The sequence below is a fragment of the Pipistrellus hanaki genome, assembly GCF_964339955.1.
Source record: "Pipistrellus hanaki genome assembly, chromosome: 8".
NCBI classification, from domain to species: Eukaryota; Metazoa; Chordata; class Mammalia; order Chiroptera; family Vespertilionidae; genus Pipistrellus; species Pipistrellus hanaki.
The window spans coordinates 79,784,748-79,807,628 of NC_140510.1; the positions used below are offsets into that span (position 1 = coordinate 79,784,748).

The 22,881-nt window shown below is 36.3% G+C and overlaps 1 protein-coding gene across 1 annotated transcript in view; it reads left to right on the forward strand.

Moving 5' to 3' along the window:
* Positions 1-22,881, forward strand: part of CPS1 (carbamoyl-phosphate synthase 1) — a 109,003-nt gene that overhangs the window by 23,296 nt on the left and 62,826 nt on the right. The window contains exons 6-17 of the mRNA XM_084891408.1: positions 438-530; positions 4,773-4,862; positions 6,577-6,705; positions 7,259-7,365; positions 8,190-8,328; positions 8,919-8,996; positions 10,596-10,694; positions 11,896-11,991; positions 15,447-15,636; positions 16,863-17,020; positions 18,748-18,876; positions 21,864-22,008. Of these exons, the coding sequence (XP_084747534.1) occupies positions 438-530; positions 4,773-4,862; positions 6,577-6,705; positions 7,259-7,365; positions 8,190-8,328; positions 8,919-8,996; positions 10,596-10,694; positions 11,896-11,991; positions 15,447-15,636; positions 16,863-17,020; positions 18,748-18,876; positions 21,864-22,008 (1,453 nt within the window). The remainder of the gene's footprint in view (positions 1-437; positions 531-4,772; positions 4,863-6,576; positions 6,706-7,258; positions 7,366-8,189; positions 8,329-8,918; positions 8,997-10,595; positions 10,695-11,895; positions 11,992-15,446; positions 15,637-16,862; positions 17,021-18,747; positions 18,877-21,863; positions 22,009-22,881) is intronic.

A 22,881-nucleotide genomic window follows, 5' to 3' on the forward strand; every position in this document is an offset into this window, starting at 1 on the left:
TTACCTCACAATGTTTTAAATTCCCAATCGTGTCAATTTTCTAAAAATCTTTAGGTTTCTTACTTTTTTTTCCTCCCCTCAATAGATTGTTTTGTCCACGTCTTCCATGAAATACCGTTAGGTTAGATAGATGCACTAAGGCACAGGTGCCCTAAATACTGGAAGCTGGAGACCCAAATTCTGATGCCTTTGATTTTGTTTACCCCGGATCATTGTCTCAGCCTAAAATAACTGATTGGACTTCTCAGAGTGGCTTCCAAATGTACTGTGAAAATTGCTTCCTCTCTCCAGGTTGAGATGAAGGTCTGCTGCTTTTGGTTGGGAGTAGTTATAAAGGCATCAAACTCTCAGAGCAGCTGTTTAAGTCCCCGTGAATTGATCCTGTCAGCACCTTCATCACCGCTCCCTCCTAACTGTCTAACTTTTTAATTTGATAGGGCACCACGCTTGGGAAGATTGAATTTGAAGGTCAGTCTGTGAATTTTTCGGACCCAAATAAACAGAATTTGATTGCTGAGGTTTCAACCAAGGTGAGCAATTTTCTTTCAGATTTTGTAGTTCTGTTTTATTTCTGTTTTAGCTCTTCCTTTCTTATATCAAAATTTTCATTTAGCTCAAAATCATCTTCTAGAAGCACTAGAGTTGAGGGAGAAATAGGTCTTAAAGTAATTGAAAAATATATATATTCTAAAACAGTGAGTTTAACGTTAGAAATTATTTACTATTAATTTTAACTTTCATTTTTTTCTAGTTCCCCAGTTCAAAACTTTAACAATGTCAAATAAAGGATCTGTTGACTTGTCAGAGACAGGCATAGTGCCAACCAGAAGTCAGAGTAATATCCTGACAGAAAGTTGAGAGCGCTTTAAAGAAATCAGATACAATAAACAAGAGTCTGGGGTCATTTTGGGTAGGGGAAAGTATTCCTTGAGACACTGAAGATTTATTGTATTATAGCTCAATTAAAAAACTAGTGTTCATAGTAATCACTGTGCCACTCTAAAGGCAGATATGTTTAGCGTATATTTATAAGAGGGTATAGAATACACTTTAGAAAGACGTCTGTTGAATGTGATGGAATATTTATTAATGTAGGTAAAGGTCTCTTGGGCTATAGGTTCTGTCCTTGGGTCAGAGCTAGTAGGACAGGCAAATGAGTAATCACCAGGACAGAATTCTGTGGTAAATGCTGTCCTTAGAATGCACACAGTTTGCCACAGGAGCAGGGGCATGCATGGGGCAGCATTGAACTAGATAGCTGGATTAGGGAAGGCTCTGCATAGGAGTTGGGTTTGTTCTGAGACATAAAGAGCAGGGAGTTAAATGGATGAACTAGGAGAACTGAGTTTCAGGCTCAGAAAATGGCATGCATTTGAGAGGCACAGAGGTATGCAACAACATGGTACCTTTGAAGAGTTATATGTTGTTTGGTGTGGTTAAACCAAAGGGTTCATGTATTTGGCTATAGATGAGTGGAGATGGTTAGGTCTAGAGGGTTTCTTGTCATTGATTAAGTCAACAAAACTGGAAACAATTGAGAACTCATTCTCAATGACTAGATAAAAGAGCAATTAACTAGGTTATTGTAGCTAACCAGGACAAAATCCACAAGAGCCTGGGCTGAGCAATCACAGCAGAAAAAAAGACATTGAGGTGAATTAGACAAATGGGAGAAGGAGGCACTGGGTGTGACTAGATAAAAGATCAGCCTATTTTAACAGCAATTTCTACTAGGTTGAGCACAGTGATGTTTTCAGTAGGAGTTTGAGATATTTGTGGCATTTGCTATGAAATTTTTTTTAAAAAATGTACTTAAAATGTAAAGGGTTGATTGCTACTTTCTGTTTTTACTACATAAAATAGGAGACAAGGCAGAGTTTTCTTTCCTAGGAGTATGAATTTGGTTACCATTGAACTTTAAATGTGGAGAATTTGTACTAGTTGAAACCCTTTTGAAGTCATTACTATTGGCTGCTCTACATTGGAAATTATATTCACTATCATAGAGATGGCTCCAAATGTCTCTTCCTTCATCACTGGGACAGCAAAGTGTCTCTCTTTTAAATTTTATTTTAAATAGAATTATTCACCGCAACAATTTATTCCTCTATACTTCAAACATACAGTTTCTTGCATAAGATAGCTCATGGTTATCGTTGTCCATTTAAAGAGGCAGTTTTTGTTTTAGAAAAAATACATCCCACATTTTTTTGAATACTCAGTTAATTCTTATTATACAACAAGAACAAATCACAACTCTGTTTGGCTGGTGTGGCTCAGTGGTTGAGCATTGACCTATGAACCAGAAGGTCATGGTATCATTCTCGGTCAGGTTACATGCCTTAGTTACTGGTTCCATCCCCACCATTGATCTCTCTCTCTCTCTCTCTCTCTCTCTCTCTCTCTCTCTCTCTCTCTCTCTCTCTCTCTCTCCTCTTCTCTTTCTTTCCTTTCCTTTCTGAAATCAATAAAAATATATATTAAAAAAAACCCACCCAACTCTATTTCATGGCTGAGGAAAAGGAAGGTATCAGGTAAATGAAATTTGCCAAGGTCTGTTTAGAGCTGGCCTAACTTGAACTCCAGTGACTCCTCATGCTTACCTCCTGCTATTTCTGCCTCTCATGTTGGTGTGCTTTGACTGAGATGTTTCCAGAAAGCACCATTTCCAGGATCCTATTACATGAATTTAAGATGCTCTCTCAAGGCTCTTGATGACTTTTGGTTCTTCTTGACCCACATTTGGCAGGGTCAGGATATGTTTGCATATTCTGCTCTTCTGCCTAGGATCTCTCTCTCTCTCTCTCTCTCTCTCTCTCTCTCTCTCTCTCTCTCTCTCTCTCTCTCTTTCTCTCGTCACTGCTTGCCTTCAAGAAGTCAGTTCCTCTGTGAAGCTCCCATGACTTATTCCACCTTTGTATTCCATGTCATTTTATAAATAGCTTTATTTAAAAAACTCATACCACATCGCATTTAGACCCTTACAAGAATTGTCTCTTTCACTTTTTTATGCTTAGCTGTGGGTTTTTAAATTCGATATATACTTGTTTATATCTCTGGAATGTGATCATGCCAGATGAGATATTCACTTTTTTTAATTTTAAAATTTGTCCATTCAAATGGCAAGAGGCTATATTCCTTGTATTTGTATCTATGCATTTCCATGGGAGTTGATTTAGTTTGAGGTACAGCATGAGAAAGGGCTATTTTTCATTTTAGAATTTTAGAATTGAGAACTATGTTGGACATGTAGTCTATCATTTTTCAAACGTGAGGGATATTGGGCCTGGAGACATTCACCTTAAAAAATTTCTATGGTCAAACAAGGTTGAAAAACGCTGCATAATATATTTCTCCTGGCACATCCTAATGCAAATCCATATAGTCACATGTGAGGTCCTGGGTAACTTCTACCATTCTGTAGGGAGAGTATGTGATGTGTTGTTAGAGATCAGCTAGAAGGAGCCTATGTGTATCTTCATATGAAACCAAGGGAGAGAATGCCATGGTGAAAGCTGGCTCTGCTTCCTAACGCCAGAACCATTAAATGATTTCACTTTACCTGTGGTAAATGTATATCTGTATCAAATCATATCTATTCTGTGATTTTTGCCTCTGTGTGGTTGATAACTTCATTCATCGTCTTATACTTGCAATGTGATGTTGCTACAACTAGACGTTAATGTTGTTTTGCTTTTTAGCAGAAGCCTAAGGTTAAGAATAAACCTATACTTTTTCAAATATTCTGATGAGAGAGATTATCTGAACATTTATGGAGCAGTTCAGCAATAATTCCTCCAGATCATAGATGGGCTGGGGTATTTTCTTCTCTAGAATAGTCAACAAGCCCCCCAAAATATAAACTTTTTCTCAAACGTAGTCTAAGGATTATGATTTCACATTCAATAGACTTCATGGAGAGAGAGACATTTCAGTGAAAGGAAAATGCTTTTTCAAATATCCGGATTGTAATTTTAATCTAAGACCTTTTGCAAACTTTGAATCATCCTACATTCAGAATGTGCCAGCGACCTCTCAAAGCTGGTATCACTGTGGGCACCCCACCCTGTAGGCTTCTCTCCCTATTTCTATTGTTTTTCCTTTAATGACTGTGGGGCACTACTTCTCTGTTAAAAGCCTGGGAAAATGGATCTGACTCCATGAAGTGCTTAAGACATAGGTAACGATTATGTTATGCTTGGATCCTTTTCTGAAGTCTACCGTTTACATGCAAACGATTGCACAGTAACCCAGAGGGACCAGAGGTCTCCACTAGCCCAGCAATTCTTCAGACTCTCATACATTGGTCCCGCTGCATAAGCCTAGTGCTGTGCCCTATCCTATCGCCACTTTACTGCAAGTTGAGGATCAAGTGGTATTTAAAGCATGATATACCTATCACCACACCTGTCTAGTGCTGAATTGGGCAACAATACTTGAAAATTCCATTGCTTCTGTTTGTCAGTGAGGTAAAACATGGGAAAGATGATTGTTAACTATGGAAGCAACCAGTTTCTTAGGGATCATTGTTATTACTGTAATCAAAATTTTATATAACATAGCAAAGTACTTTTTTCTTTATCATAAAAAGGATACACACTGTAGCACTTGCTGTCTTTCTTACAAATTGATTAATTGCCAGTCATTCCCAAATACTTAGCAATCAATCTGCCGCCAATCTAAGTGTGAAGCATCCTCAGATTTGCTTACGATATTGATGTGTTGCTCATATCTGGAACTTCCCTCTCACTCTTTGGTTTTTAAAATGGCAGGATGTCAAGGTGTTTGGCAAAGGAAACCCCACGAAAGTGGTTGCTGTAGACTGTGGGATAAAGAACAATGTAATCCGCCTCCTTGTAAAGGTAAGTAAATCATTCCATCTCAAGGGTAAGGATTTGTAATATTGATCCTTTAGTGTTAAGCTGATTTCCTCTATCTGTCTCTGAGAAAGCTTATGCATTTTTTTTCTAGAATGTCAGGAAACTGCTCCTTCTTGTTGCCTTTGATCTACAAAACGATACACTTATCCCTGTTAAAATGAGAGAAGTGGACTATGTTTAAAAAAAAAATCTCAAAGGACACAAAAACAGAGAAGAAAAGGATTACTGCTTTTATCACTTATTAACTGACATTCCGAGACATACCATGTTCACATTCTTGGGTTTAGAGATAAAAACAGCAACAAAAAACTAGACTCAGTTGGAGAACTTCTCTATTGGGCTGTATTTATTATGCAACACATGTATGCAGAGGTCATGCCCTGATACAGTGCAAACTTTCATGCTGTGTTATATCAACTCTTGGACAACCATTAATATTGTACCTTAAAAATCCTTTAGGAGACTTTTACTATAATTACAGTGTTTTCTTATGGACTTGTTTTTTGTTGGGATTTCTCCTTCTTCACCTTCTTTTCCTAGTCTCTGTTTCTGCCTCTCTGGGTAAGTCTCTGTCTCTGTTGTGCACACACACACACACACACACACACACACACACACGTGCGCGCATGCACAGATATATTTGCATAATATCAAATTAGCTTGAGTATAGCAGAATTCTTCAATTCTTCGTTAGAGAATATCAAAGGTGTCCAAATCATGATTTCAAATCCTGGTCAAGTTTAGTAATAAAAATGTGCGTGGACTCTTCAGCAGCAGATGCTGTGGATGGTCTGTCCATAGCTCCCTCTCCTTTCAGCATTTTGCCTGCCTTCCAATTGCAAGTGTCTGCATCTCATTGACCGAGGGCTCTCTTTGGTTGGCTGGAGACCGCTGGCATGCTGAGTGCCATAGAACTAATGACCTTGCTGCAGCCCCAACCAATGGCTAGAGAGGGCCATTGTGTAAACATCCCAGCTCCTTTGCTCCATAGCGGGGCTGTCTTCAAGATGGATAGTCTACACTGGCGCTCAGAGTCCCTTGGTGGGCCGAAGCTCTGGTTGTCCATATGGTAACTGCCTGAGAATGCATACTTGATTGGAATGCCTCCCGGCGTCATTTTCTAATGGTATTTCTTGGAAACATTTCAAAATAACTTTTTTTTTCTTTTCAAATCCTTGCCTCAGGAAATGTGTCTAGGAAACCTTCAAAGATACCTTCTTATTTATATTTATGTAGGAAAGTTCTAACTTTTCAATCAGAATATAAACACAGGTAATAGGAGAAAACCCATGAAAGAAGGCTGATTAAAATTTGATCAGACAAAAAAGGCAACATTGAAAAAGGTGGAAGGTGAGCCATCTTAAGTTTTGCAGAAAATCAATTCACCATTTTTTTTTGAACTCTTTATCCCGTAATTCTAGGTAGGATAACCTGTATTCCTATGTGTCCAAGCATGAAGCTTTTAGGCTCTATTTTTTCAGGATCACATTTTTAATCGTGTTTTATTCTCCACATTTACATCACACAAAAAACACTGATGTTTTTGTCCGTCTCTGTTAAGCTTTATTTATTTAAATCACATGCTATTTTTTTCTTTCCTTTTAAGGAATGCTTAGTCAGGAGAAGGTCTAGTGGAATCACATTTTGGCAAAAAAAAAGTTATTAAATTCTGATCATTCTTGTTTTCCCTTTCTAGCGAGGAGCCGAAGTGCATTTAGTTCCCTGGAATCATGATTTCACCAAGATGGAGTACGATGGGCTTTTAATTGCCGGAGGACCTGGAAACCCAGCTCTCGCACAACCACTAATTCAGAATGTGAAAAAGGTGCGGTAAGCCTGGGGGGTAGTGTGTATCTGTGTGAAAAGTGGAGGGAGTCTGGTCTGTGACAGCTCTCAGCTGCAATATATTTTTATTTATTCAGAAATTTTGTATTACTCCTACTTGTGACCTCAGAGGTAATGTCAGCACAGATCTGTATTAGGGCAAACCAATGAGGAAAAAGAGCCTTTTTTAGATAAAGTCATTGGGATTGTGTCCTTGAGTTCAGAGAACTGGAGCCCAATCTCCAAATGTGTCATTCCTTACCATCGTGAAATGACAATTTATGTTCCTCACCATGACCTTGGGAACTATAACACACTCAAGTTTCTAAAGAAAGACTAAATTAGATTTATTTTAATCTGTAGGTTAAGTACATTGTATTGTGTTCTAACGCTATAAATTTGTCAATCTGATTTATAATCTAACTTTTTATTCAATGATCATTCTCTTTACCTTGTTAATTAAGAGGGAAAAAGGATGCTTCCTTTTTATTCCTTGAGAGGCACTTTTTTGGGGGACTGTACTTTTGGGTTAATAAAAATTCTTCCTGATTTAGATTTTGGAGAGTGACCGCAAGGAGCCATTGTTTGGAATCAGCACAGGAAATTTAATCATCGGATTAGCTGCTGGTGCCAAATCCTACAAGATGCCCATGGCTAACCGGTAAGGCAGTTACCCGTTGTTTACCGTTAGACTAGCTATATATTAGTAACTAAATCCAAAAGACTTAGAGACCTTCCATGCTACTTTCTTCAGAATAGATAGCCGTATATGGTTCACAGTTGTCCGACCACCTGATACCACTTTCATCGCATGTGTGAAAGGCAGCCTTCTCTAACAATAACTTTGTTATAGTTTAAAGTTATTTTCCTTCCCTAGGCATAAACTGAGGTTATGATACTCAATCAAATGGCATTCTAAGGAAACTGTTCTGATTTCAAACTTGATTTCAGAGCACTGATAACATTGTAAGGCTGGGTGACTTAAGAACCAAGAAATCTTAAGTTCTCTAGGTTTTACTTTCTTACCCCAATAATGTTAACCCATTGAACGTGGAGCTGTCCCTCATGGACCACCTTCCAGAGGAAGTATAATTCAGATTGATTCCAGACTGAATAGTTTCTTTTCATTATCTCCTGTGAACTCTCGTCTGCCTTGACAGTTACTGTGGCTCCTTAAAATAAGTCGCTTACATTTGTCAGTCTCTGTTAAGCTGGTAGGCAACTCTTAACTTCATTGTATGAATGCAATTCTCCCTTTCCCCAAACTGATTACAGAAGTTTAATATATATGATACTTGACACACAACAAAGCTTCTTGAATTTATTTTTGTTGCTAAACTTATTGGGATTAACAATCTGTCATTTTTTTCTTACTAAGTAATTGAATCTTTCGAATTTTAATAGTCTTTTCTTGTTTGCTATTTTACAATGAATGTGTTTGTAGTCTCCTCACTTTTCCTTCTCCTTCTTCCTTTCTTTCTCCAGAGGGCAGAATCAGCCTGTTTTGAACGTGACAAATAGACAGGCTTTCATTACCGCTCAGAATCATGGCTATGCCCTGGAAAACACCCTCCCTGCTGGCTGGAAGCCACTTTTTACAAATGTCAATGATCAAACCAATGAGGTAAGTTGGGCATGAGACATGCAGAGCTTTTAATACTCTGTTATACAGATACCTTTCTCTTGTTTATGTGAGCTTTTTTTTTTTGGGGGGGGGGTGGGAGTGTGGGGAAGAACTTATAGGAGTTCATAGCCCTCTGCTTTTCCAGAAGTAATTTTTCTGTCTTATTTTCTCATCAGTTGACTCATTAAGACCCATTCTTTGAGTGGTTAATCAATGACTGTCTTGCACATTCATTGCTAATGGGGCTTTGGTAGAGATCTGTTGGAACCACTCTGGGTGTCTCTGGGACTGAGCACATGAAGTAGCCTTTGAGAAGACCCTGGAGAAGCATTAGAAGCTGAAGATCAGAAGAGGATTTGGGTGTATTCTGAACAGAGCTTTGAGGGGTCCCGAAGGCTATAAACCAAATCTGTTGTTTTCATTAAGGGGAACCACATTTGGTTGAATCTTTGTTGGATTATTTTTATTAGCACTGCTAGTTTTTTCTAATGTCTTTAAGCATTTACCTCAGTTTTTTTATTTGAATAATACACAGCCTTGGTTGGCATCCATTGTTTCAGAAGACTTTTCTCCCATTTCTCGTTCCTTAGGGGATTATGCATGAAAGCAAACCCTTTTTCGGTGTGCAGTTCCACCCTGAGGTCAGCCCAGGACCAACGGACACTGAGGTATGTTAGAAAGATGAGGCCTGTTGTAGAATCAAGTCTTAAACTTAGAAATGTATTTATGTGAAAAATCGAGCAACCAAAATAATCACCTTAGATGATCTTGTTACAGAACATTCTCAAGAAGGGTGTTGTAATAATATGCTCAATGTATCAAAATTTCCCCATAAAGGAAGTGTCTGTCTTTTTTTTTTTAATTTAAAGTGAGGTATCCCTTAAGAAACCTGATGCAATCCTATTTTTATTTAAGTTATTATCATTCTGATATATTTAGTTCTAAAATTTACAATTGTTATCCTATGCAAATGAATTTCCCCTTGCTCTCTTATTCTCATAACTGAAATGAAATTTTAATCCCCCATCTGTGACTTCACAAAATCTCTATGGCAACTGGTTGTGTAGCCATATAGGGAGAATAACCAGCAGCAGGAGAAGGAAGGAGGGCAGCAGTGTAGGGAGAGAAGAGGGCATATACCAACATGCATATGAGTTGGATAGCTTAAGAAAAGAACCATGAAGAATTCTTAGAGATGTTTTGTTTGTAATACAAACATCTCTACATTTATTGTGTGAGCTTTTGGTTCAATGTTCAAGGACATCTTTGCAAAACAAGAGCTTGCAGTGATACTCAGAAAAGTCTGGGAAGTGTGGTGTGACTGCATCTCTAACATCCCAGGGCCTCCAATAGTAATGCTGAGGGTTCTTCCCTTGTTAGCAGATACTCTCAGAAAAGACATCTAGGCAAAATGAGGGAGAGAATAAAAGTTTTCTGTCTGTAAACTCTACTACCTTATCTAGTCTACTACTGAATTGTGTTTTCAGATTTGTGTTTTTTCCCCCCATTGTTTTATTATAGTTAATAAATAATGGCTCTTGATAGCCAAAGTCAATATAGCATTACTTACCCACAATAAAACTCATAAATTAAAGTGACTTAATATGCACACATAATGTCTAATGCATAATACTTATTTAAGAATTTAAAATATAAATATTGCTTATGCTAGTTCTTGAAATTAGGAACATTGAAATCAAGATATATAATATCCAGTGTCACTTAATCCTTATTTTTACCTGCTAAATAGTTGCAAAATGAATATTTTTGTTGAAATTTCTTATGTCTGTTGCAAAAAGTAAATTTATTGGTAAAGTTTAAGAATAATCTTTAGAGATATTTTTAGAGCTGATAGAAATTTTAAAAATCCAGTTATTTCTTACATTAGGGAGCATAAGGAATATAGCATAAGTAATTATAGCCAGAATTTTACTTAGAGGAAGAAACTGATTCATCATTAAAAGGCTGCAAACTTGATATTCTCTGAAGGCATTATCTGAAATGTTCATTGTCTGCTGAAAATTTTTTAAATAGGATGTCACGCAAGCAGTTAGAAGTGTTTATTTGATCTAATTTCTATAGTAATAAACATTTAGTTTTGCCAGAATTGGCAAGCAAACAAACAAAAACAAATATTGCATAGAAATACATACCCTAAAACTTATTTATCTAAAGTTCATTTTTAGTGGGAATACTGTTTTTTATCTGCCAACCCTGCGAGTTTTGAAGCTCCTAACTGGTTGGTTCCTTTTTTTTTTTTTTTCTAGTATCTGTTTGATTCATTTTTCTCACTGATAAAGAAGGGGAAAGGAACCACTGTTACATCGGTTCTACCAAAGCCAGCCCTGGTTGCATCTCGGATTGAGGTCAGTATGTGTGGGCTTCTTTTTGGTTTATGTATTTTGGATTTTCTCTACCATGAAATGATATATTTAGGTTAGTATGTAAACTTTTCCAATGTTTATGAAAGATGATTGGTTTTATTGTAATCTCCCATCATTTTAAGCATTTAACTATTTGGTCTGTTGTTGATTATGTTCTTTGGCATTTTCATGTTTAGAATTAAAGTCACATCTTTTAAAGTTTAATTCTTCTAGGATGTTTGTAATAAAATAACGTAGTAAACAATAGGAGTTAATTTACTTAGAATTGGATACATTTTTCATTACTCAATAAACCTTAGCTTTACATATGCTTGAGATACATAGTTCAGATTACAGAACTGTTATAGGTGATATAATTTTTTCTGTTTTTAAAAGGATTATTACTCAATATCATGACTTGAATATTATTTACCTTTAGAAAGCAAATGGATAAGAATTAATATATTATAAGACTTGAACTCTTATCTGTTTGAACATGTACATTAATATAAGATCTCTACCCATTTCTTTTATGAAATGGGTAGAGATCTTATATTAAGATCACATTAAGATCACACATATTATTTTGCAAAATTTAGAGAGATATATATGTATTTAGATTACAAACAAAAATAATTGATTTATATGTTTACATGAAATAAGTTAAGTTAGATAGTTTAATGATTTCCATGACAACTTTTTGTATTTTGAGATGAAAGGATTGGCCATAATCTAGCCTCTCAATGTGGAGTCAAAGTGTGGGTTCTCGGTAGTGAAAGAAGCCACACACCAATAGCATTTTTCTCAGACTATCAACTTGTCCTCAGATGCTTTTCTTTTCTTTTCTTTTTTTAAATGGTGAAAGAAATGTATAATTTGGTATTTCAATGACTTGCATATAGTAGGTGCCCAATAAATATTTGTTGAAGCAAATCAAGTTTCCGAAGCCAATGTCTTCTACAGTAACCAAGAACATCTTTCTCTTCTGAAGGGCTTGGCAGTTTAGGAAGATCCAGAGGCCTTTTTGTTTTTGTGCCAATCCTTTGTTCAGAACAAACCTGTGAAATATTGAATGTAATACACTTAATTAAATTTGGGGAGATTTTTAACCTAAAAATATACATATATGTATACATATGAGTGCCTATTTCCTAATATTAATAATAAAAAACAATGTTTTGTTTTGTTTTTAAATTGCTTGCAGGTTTCCAAAGTCCTTATCCTAGGATCCGGAGGTCTGTCCATTGGTCAGGCAGGAGAATTTGATTACTCAGGATCGCAAGCTGTAAAAGCCATGAAGGTGAGAGAATATGATCTTTGCAGAATTTATATACACCCTTTAATGAGTCTAATTAGTATTGCATAATTTAGATATATGACACTACCTCTTTTCAAGGTCACTATAATTAATCTCCTTACCTATTCCTTAAACATCTTTTATTAAAGGAAGTTTGATCACAGACAAGATATCTACTTTCTCCAATGTACACACCTAAACAGTAATTTAGATTGGTCTTTAAAATTATCTACATTATCTCCTATTTACAATTAAAACATAGAAAGCCACACTTATAGCTGTTTCTCATTTCTTTTGAGGCAGTGAGCTTTTCGCCTTTTGTGTGAATTTAGACATCCTTGGTAATCTAGAAGTCCCTCAGCGTTCCTCGGATGCCTCAGGCATTTCTGTGGTTGGAATGGGAAGATCCGGTTGGAGAAGCAGTGCCTTTTGTTCAAGCTCTAGAAGCTACCATCCGTCATTAGGGAACCCAGTTGTCCCACCTGTGTGACTTGGAATGGCTGTCCTACCAGGATGGTCTGGTTGCATTTTCAAGTGGAAAAGAGGATTTGATACCCAAGTTGGGAAGAACATCCTCCCTGTTTCCTCAAAGTCTCTTGAGATCTTCCCAATTCTTACCTAGTAAATAAAACTAGAAAAATTACACTGTACACGAAAGGTATTTCTATGAAAGAGCTAACTAGGCTTCTTTTTGGTGTCCTTATTTCCCCCGATAGTCCCCATTTGGGTGCTCATCAGGCCATGGGGAGGCACTGTGAGCTCTCTGTGACCCTGCCTTAGGCTTTGCAGTGTGAAGCCATTGACCAGAGACCTGGCTAGGAGAGAAGGACACCAGGAAGGCAGCAGGAGACTCAGCAACAAGCATAGAGAATAGTTGGCTTTTATAAATTTACTTTTTATTTTATTTAATATTCTATATACAGAGATTTTCACTTGACAGATGCCTGATAAAAAACATAGCCCCCAGTTACCTCAATCTTCTTCCCATTTGTTCTCAATACTCTCCTCCATACACACATGGGTGTTCATACATATGCACACATGTTTTCTATGTATACCTTAAAAAACACTTTATTGTATTATGATTCAATTGATCTTTAGATAGATAGTGGATGTCCAATGGTTTAAATTGATTAGAACACAATCCAAGTGTGTTCTGGATTTAGAACACATTTTACTAGCAAACTTTTTTTTTTTAAAGCCTATTTGGTAGTTTTATGAATAACTAATATTTTCATGGCTTATATTTTTTATATGCTTTAACATCCATAATGTGAAGATATTTAAATAATAGGAATTTTATATATATTGTATTATGATTAATTAGGAAGTTAATAGAGATAAATTTACAAACCAAATATTTAAAAATAATTAAATTGTGCATGTATTATAGCCAGAACTATATTAGAAAATGATGTAAAATCTATTAAAATTGTTTGAAATTATTCTTAAATTTTAAAATGAATACCCATCACATGTACATATGGGACTTTTACCATATAATTTTATTTATAAAAATACCTATATTCATCATATTGTCCATTCAGGAAAGTACAAATGTATTCAGGCCTATTGGTATTTTTCTAAAGTAGCAAGACCTTGTACAACTTCTTTTAATGATCTAATCTCAGTTTAGACCCAATTACTCATACTCTAACCCATATTTTTAAATGAAATTGCTTATCTGTATGTATATATTTAATACTTTGCTAATACACCCAATAATCTTTTTAGAGTAATTCCTTAAAATCTTGAGAGATGACTGGTATTGCAGTAGGGCTTAAGACTTGAATCATGAGTTGAATCAAGTTTTAATTCCGGATCTTTCCAGCGATATGGTCTTTGGCAAGTTATTTATTGAATCTCATTGTTTTTATCTGTAAGGTGGAAATTTCTCTTGTAGTATTGGTTTAAAAATCAAGTAAGTTAGTAAAAAATACAAGTTTTAAGGCACTATTTGAATTTAAAATAGCATGAGGTATATTTAATTTTTTATTCAGATTTCCCCTCTAGGATGTGTAGGCCTTTGAAAGATGATTTCTATACTTTCAGCTGAATATTTTGTTGACTTTTTAGAAGCGTTCAAAATTGATATGCTAATAGGTAAAATAAGAACCATCTGGCCATATTTTATAATCATTATTTTTGCTAAGTTTCACACTCATCCTGGTTTATGGAGTTATTATTCTTAGTAGCCTACATGAACAATTATTTTGGTGGTCTCTCCAGATGTCAAGAATGAGATATGCTATGAATACCTTCAGACACACACATACACACACATACATTTTTATTTTATTTTGCCATATGGTCATTTTCTTTTTATATAATATGTATAAACAGTTGTATAATGCTCTTTGTTAAAGCAATACAGCAAGTACGAAAATATAAAGAAAATAGAAGCCAACAGAAGGCCCTCAGTGCTTCTAGCAAGAAGAAAACACATTACTGTGCATTTTAAATGTGCACCAATGTTCTCCGACAAACATTAGAAAGGGAAGCAGCTTTGATGTTGCCTCCAGTTCCATTTTATAGCTTACTCATTAAAATTTTTGGAATATTATGTTCTTTTAAGGCGATTGAACTGTAAAGTTCAGTAGTACTCAATGTTGATGATAGGGTCTTGGAAGCTGTGGCTTTAAGCAAAACAATGTATAATGGAACCAATTTTACCATAGGCTAAACTATGTAAACAAGAGTTAAGTTCCTGTGGAATTTTTCTGGCCACCAAAATGATCACCAAACTTATAAAAAAGATTCTGAATAGTTCTCATATTAAACATTGAAATAAATGTGAGAAATTTAAGAAGATGAATGAAAACAAACAAGAGGTCTATTTTCCAATCCTCTGTTCTGTTCAGGGTCTTGGGTGGCTAGAACCTCTCTCAGCAGCTCAGGGTACAGACAGGACCCACCCCAGATAGGAGGCCCTTCCATTGAAGGGTGAAGTCACATCCACACACACTCAAACTGGAATCACTTAGACCTGCGAGTTCATCTCACCGCCCATCTTTGGGATGTGGGAGGAATCTGGAGCACCTGGAAAAAACCATGCAGACATGGCAAAACATGCAAAATTCACACAGACAGTGGCCCCATCCAGGAACTGACCCTCCCTTAATGTTATAACAAAATGATTTGGAAAAAAAAAACAGCTATATTTGTGGATGTCTGGTCAAATTCTATAGAAATAATTTTCAGCTTTGCTTGATAGCTTCAGTGGCAAGAAATTCAGGATGATCTTTATGAGGAGGCAATTCTTTTTGGATAGTTTTTATTTTCACTCAGTTTCTTCCTTCCTTTCACCAAATGTTTGTTTCTCTCTAACTTCCATTCACTCATTCATTCATTCATTCATTACCTAATCTATTCATTACCTAATAATGCCCTTCATTGAAATATGGCCATTCTCTTCTTTAGACCGTGTATTCAGTAGATTCTGGATCCTTTTGTTTCAGGAAGAAAATGTCAGAACTGTCCTGATGAACCCAAACATCGCATCCGTACAGACCAACGAAGTGGGCTTAAAACAAGCAGACAGCGTCTACTTTCTCCCCATCACCCCCCAGTTTGTCACAGAGGTCATCAAGGCGGAACGGCCGGACGGGTTAATTCTGGGCATGGGTGGCCAGACAGCTCTGAACTGTGGTGAGTTCCTTTAGGTTTACTTGCAGAATTTGGGTACATGCACTTATGTGTAATTTTTTTTTTTTTTTTGCTTGATTTGACCTACCAATTTGTAAAGATTTCCTCTAATGTGTGAGGAAGCAGCACATGGCCACCTGAGAATGTCATAGGATGAACAGGACATCAGAGGAACACAAAGAAGCCTTTTGCTTTAATGCTCCAGAGTGGCCAAGTAGGTTTCTTGGGTCTCCATCCTCTATCCCAGGATGTTGCTGCTCTCTGATACTAGTGATATTCCGAGAACTATTATGAAGGAAAAGTGAGAATTAACATGGATAAGTTCCTTGTATCCTATGTCTCAGCGAATTCAGGTGTATCTTCATGATAATCTAGATCAGTCTCTCTACCTTCCCTTCATTTATCTGCCGAGTCCAATGCTCTGTCCTCTTTAAAATGCTTCAAACCTTTGGAACTAGATTGTGAATGAGGATATCATTAGCTAGTTGGGGTAAGGAGTTGGTGATGTAATTGGTATGACAAATATAAAACACTTAGCTAAGGTTAGCTAGCGAGTTAGTGAAAACAAACAATTTTGGTAATTTTTAATCCATATCCCTGGGCTTTTTTAAATCTCATTATAAGGATGGACCTTAGAAGGGAAGGAACTATACTACAGTCTCAAGGGTCACTATGATTCTGTGATTTTTGTTAGTGACAATAATAAAAACCATTTGAAGAAAGTGGTAATATAAGGAACAGTTACATCAGCAGAATATTTTGTTAGAATGTCTTCAGAATTATCAATTCAAATTGTTTTTACCTTAAATACAATTCTATTTTGTATTTTGGTGGCTTCTTTTTTTATTATACACACACACACACATATGCATATATATGTATATATATGTATATATGTATATATATGTATATATATATATTTTTAATTGATTTTTTTACATAGAGGAAGGGAGAGGTATAGAGAGCTAGAAATATCGATGAGAGAGAAATATCCATCAGCTGCCTCCTGCACCCCCCCCACTGGGGATGTGCCCACACCAAGGTACATGCCCTTGACCGGAATTGAACCCGGCACCTTCTAGTCCGAAGGCTGATGCTCTATCCACTGAGCCAAACCGGTTTCAGCTGTGGTGGCTTCTTGAAGTTAATGTCAAGATTTAAAAAATGGTATTGAAGAAGACAAGAGTTTAAGATGAAATAATAACAGATTGTATTTTATTCTTCTGCAGGAGTGGAACTATTTAAGAGAGGTGTGCTCAAGGAGTATGGCGTGAAGGTCCTGGGGACCTCAGTGGAATCCATCATGGCCACAGAAGACAGGCAGCTGTTCTCAGATAAACTAAATGAGATTAATGAAAAGATTGCTCCGAGCTTTGCCGTGGAGTCGGTAAGAAACCTTTGTTCTGGAGTGAATAGGCCAATGTCTGTTTTGGTTGTAGGGAGAATGTTTATCATTTCTAGAAAGAAAAGTTACAATTATTATACTTGCATATATGTTCTTCCGAAATGTATTAGTACCTCAGTGATATTGTTTAGTTAAAAATATATTTTTTAATTGATTTTAGAGAGACAAGGAGAGGGAGAGAGAGATAGAAACATCAATGATGAAAGAGAATCATTGATTGGCTGTCTCCTGCATACTTACCACCGGGAATTGAGCCTGCGATTCAGGCATGTGCCCTGATGGGAATTGAACCATGACCTTCTGGGTCATAGGTCGATACTCAACTGCCATGCAGGTCCAGCAAGATATTGTGTAGTAATTGCAGCATTCAATGCTCAAATTTCAGAGTTAAGTATTACTATTTTATGAAAAGAGAAGCATAAATCAAGAAAAGTGATTTTATCAATGCTGCCAAATCTCAAATCTCCTGAATTAAAACTAACCATACTAACTTGCATTGCCAAAGTAATTTTTACCTTCTTCCCACAATCAGTGACGCATCTTGTACTTGCAGATGACCTGCAAATGGAAAATCATTAAATTTAAAATTTCTTATTAAAATGGAATAAACATTTTAAAATGAGATTATTAAGATAAAAAAGCCATTGGATCTTATTAGTAAGACTTATGACTGAGAAATTCATGGCTTAGATGTTGAAAGAGGACACATAATATTGCATTTCTATTAACCATTTTCCATCAGATCCTGTGTTATATTAATAGGCATGGAGAAAAAATCAGCTTTCTATACATCTGTTTTTGCCCCTGACGTTAGCCTAATTTCCACATATAGTCAGTGGAGTGGTGGTGCTGGATGCAGTTTTTGATGCAACTTCCCCATTGAAGAAATAGGCAAGTCCTTAGGGATAAGGGGAGTACAGCTGGACCGACTAAATAAGGGTCGAGCATGTTTCAGAGAAGAATGCTGTCAAGTACGTGCTATGTTACAAGGCTGTCAATCAGGAATAATCCCAGGACAGCTCTGCTGAGCATTTGGAAAGCTGCTGCCATCCATTCATTCTTTCTTTGCCAGATTTAATTATGTCCTTGCTTCCTCAGGATGAGAAGCAGGCATATGGGAAAGGTGTAATTACATTCCCATTGGTAGTGTAATAATATTCCATGACAGAAAAATATAGCCGTCATGTGTTGTATTTTGTAAGTTATAAAAAAGAATTCCGAGCGTTTGGGACTGCTCTCTGACTGAACTTGAAAAATAAAAAAATTTCTCTATATAATATTCCTAATGACTTATTGCAGTAATATCAAGTTAGTTTCAGCAACAGAAAACCTTGTTTAATTAAAAGATGGAGACTGTTAAACTGAATAAAAAATTCAATATGGTTTCTATTCTCAAATGAATGCTGGATATTTTAGTTTGGGCCATTGGTTTATGCTTTTTTTTTTTTTTTTTTAAATTTAACATGCAAAAATAAAATTCACCACAAAGACATTAAAAAGGGTCTTCACTGTATACTGAAATAATCCTAGAATTTTACTTAAAAATTGTAAAACACTTGCTTTTTAGAAGGAGATGAGAGAATAATAGAACATTTCCATAGTCATTCCCCTCAAATAAACTGATCTACTTGAATCGCCAGACTCTCTTGGAATGTTTGATTCTGCTAGTGTGGTCAGCTTTTACTCTGAGTTCTTGTTCTTGTTGACAGATTGAGGATGCGCTGAAGGCAGCAGACTCCATTGGCTACCCAGTGATGATCCGCTCTGCCTACGCCCTGGGTGGGCTAGGCTCAGGCATCTGTCCTAATAAGGAGACCTTGGTAGACCTCAGCACAAAGGTATGTGTCTTCACTGACCATCTTCACTCTCAAGACACTGAGGGGACATGCCCTTTCCATTAGAGAAAGTGAGGTAGACAAAAATAACCTTTTTTTTTTTTTTTCTATTTAGTAAATCACTGTTGTGTTCTCTAAAAGTTTTGTCCAAAATACAACTCCCTCAAAAAGGAAATGCAGTATAATTATTTATATTGGAACAGAGTGTTAAGCCAGAGAGTCCTAGGTAAACCGGTGATGACTCTACATAAAGGTCAATCTTTATTTTCCTACCTATGGATTTCAGTGTTATCAAGTCAATCCAATTTTACCTTCCTCTGCTTCATAATCTGTTCCAAAACATCCATAATGCTAAAATATATTTCAGTAGTTAAAAAAAACCTACTGTAGAATATAATGTTCCATTATTTTTTGAAATAATATCACATGAATGACATCCACTAAGTGAAACAACACACATTGGCTAGTTTAACTTGACCTCAAACTCAGCTGTTTAATGTATGTATAGTATAAACACAAGTTAGCTCTCTGCCAACAAACAGACATATGGGCATAAGTAAAAGTGAGATTTGAGTGTTTGTAATTTATTACTATCAAAATGACTTTAACTTATTACTGAATACTTATTTTCTTAAGTATTGGAAGGCAAATCTGGAGAAAATTAAGATGTGTCCAAAAAATAAAGTAGAGATGAACAAGAAAACATGCTTTATGAAAGCCAAGTTTTGCCCACACTCTATTCCCTCAGAGTTTTTTAAAAAATATATATTTTATTGATTTTGTACAGAGAGGAAGGGAGAGAGATAGAGAGTTAGAAACATCGATGAGAGTCATCAATCAGCTGCCTCTTGCACACCCCTTACTGGGGATTTGCCCGCAACCAAGGTACATGCCCTTGACCGGAATCAAACCCAGGACCCTTCAGTCCCCAAGCCGACACTCTATCCATCGAGCCAAACCGGTCCTGGCTCCCTCAGAGTTTTGTCCTCACTCTATTTCCAGCAGTTCCTGGCAGTCCTGGGGGCTTGTTGAATGCATGTGTGAGCAGCCAAAGGGCCATGTAACTTACATAACAGTCATGCATGAGAGTCTTTGTGAAGGGAGTTTTGAGGAGAGCTGAGTAAAGAGCCCAAGCACAGCTTTTAGCTCTATCGTTACTTACTTTTAGAGCGAAACAAAATGAGGCCCTTCAATTGTTGATGAAGGGCTTTGAGGAAAAAAATAAGTAAAATTAAATATACTCAAATAATTATAATGACAAACTTACTTGTCAACAACTTGGATTTAGATTTTCTAAAGTTGCCAAGATGCACCAATAAAAGGGAAACATATCTAATATAAATATTTCTTGTTTCCATTCTGGAGTTCTGAATCATGTATTTAAAGAAAAAACATGTTTATGAACATAAATCATATTTTCCTCTCTAGCATATTAGATATCTCCAATGTTCTTAATATTAAAAATCTTATTATTAATGCCAATAGTTACAATATTTATTTGTGCTCTGTTAAAAATATATACTTTTTACAGTACAAAAACCTCTTGAATACTGAATTGTCTAATAATGTTTACTAACGAAGACAATTTTGGACTGGGATATTTTTATTCATATTCATATTACTCTAAAATAATCAGTAGGCTATTGAATGATTTTCTTTGATAAAAACCTTGCTTTTCTCTTGAGAATAACTACTGTTATCATTATATCTTAAAGTACCCCTATTCTCTTGAGGTGATAATTAGCACCATAAGAAACTGCATTAACTCATCTGAGTCGCTAAGTCAAGATTTTGTATAAAATCTGAGATTTGAAAGGGGGGGAATAAAGGGTCGAGGCAACAGGTGAATATGATGTAATTGGTCCCTGTGCCCACATATTTAGTCTACTTCATCAGCATGCAGAAAGCTTTCCCAATTTCACACGCTTTCCTTCCCAGATTTCTTTTAGCAGGCAATTCTAACCACAAATTAATCATTATTAAATTGTTAGCGCTGGCTACAGAAATTCCTAACCACTTTGAAAACCTCATCACGGGCAGCTGTGGGGACAGGGTGTTCCAGCTTCAATTGCACATTCTGGAGTCAACGGTGTTGACTGAGGTCAAAATAATAGCGTGGAGACCCATTATGGACAAACTTACATTGAGTTATTTCATTTTACTGCCTGCTAATAACTTGAAAACAATTTACTTTCCCCGGTTGCTTTCTCTTCTTTTCATTGCCATCACAAATCAACTGTATTAAGAGACAGAGGGCATCTCTGTCTTGGATTTCAGCCACTAAATGTCCTGAGGTCAGAGACAGCCTCTTCTATAATTTGAGTTCAGTTCTACCTACCGCTGGGTACTCAGTAAATATGAAATGATGATTATACTAATTCATATCTGTTTAATCAGGCATTCATGATATATGACTCAGAGTACTTAAGCACTTAGGCAGTGATTAACCATAATAAGAGTTGCATATGATTCTTCTAATTCCCAAGTTTCATATGCCATCTTGGCTCACTGTTTACAACCATCATCATCGCCTTTCTTCTCCTCATCAACACCAACTAACTTTCATTGTGTATGTCGCTGTACGCAGCACCCTGAGCTATTTTGGAGAAAGCCAGAGTCTTTAGATTTATGTTTCTATATTTATTCACACTTATCACATTTTCTGGTTTCACAGAAGCCTAGCTGCCGAAATAATTTCATTTCCCTCTGCCTGATTGCTCAATTATTTTCCCAAATTAGTTTGATTTAATGTCATATCAGCACTTTGAATGGCAAGACTCAATAATGTAAATCAAGCATATTCACTGCAGGATGCTATTCCTAGTACCTCACTGATTTTTTTGACACATTATGCCTTCCGGAGAGCAGAGAATGGAGGCTGGGCTAGACACTTTGATGCTGACCAGCATTTAGGCCAGGACATTGAAAATATTCATGTTTAAACCAGTGCCTTTTCTTACTCTTTGGTACCTTTTGTTACCCATTTGTAGGCCTTTGCTATGACCAACCAGATCCTGGTGGAGAGGTCTGTGACGGGGTGGAAAGAAATAGAATATGAAGTAGTCCGAGACGCTGATGACAATTGTGTCACCGTGTGTAACATGGAGAATGTTGATGCCATGGGCGTTCATACAGGTAGGCAAAGAATCTTTAAAAATTATAGTAGTGCCTTCAGCTCATGTGTTTGATAGCCCATAACAGTCTTTATTAACTTCTTTTTCCCTTGAAATGACCATTTTTAGCTGACAGTCTAGTGATACAAATTTTTATACATATAGTAAAATTGAAAATACTCTCACATTTATCTGATCATCACAAAAAACCTATGAAGTAAGGCAGGAATTATTATCCTGATTTCAATTGAGGAAGGCATCAAATCTGAGCAATATAATGTGAAGGCGGGATCTATAAGACTTGATGTTGAGAAGTAAGTAGTGATGTTAAGAAGACTTAAAGCAGACTGAGGTGTTTGTCCTTAGTGAATGAGAAAATAGCCACAAGTAATAGAAATAGGTTTTCTCAGGAAGTTAACTAGTTAGACTAGAGGGCACAGATATTGACTTAGGATTTAGAAATGCTAAATTTAATGTATGGATGACCATCACAAGAAGAGGGTTAAGAGTATAGGATTAGAGCTCAAGAATGTGATAGAGGTAGAGAATTTGATATCAAGTCATTGAAAGTCTTTGGTATAAAGGTAATAATCAAAGCTGGATGCATTTATTAAGTATTCAAGGGTAGAGGTATAAAAAAAGAGAGAATAGGTTCCAGGATGTAACATTTAGATTTTATAGGGCAGAAGGAAGAGGAATGGTTAGTGTGGAATAAAAAGAATAGTGAGAGGAAGAAAAGCAGGGAAGTACAGTATCAAGTAAGCCAACCTAAGAAAATATTTCATAAAAGAGCTTTGGTTTGGGCTGTATAAAATGCTATGAAAGGCTAAAAATGAGCTTTTAAATAGGGCTTTGGATGTTCAAGAGGATAGTGTTGATACAAAATTGGTTATGT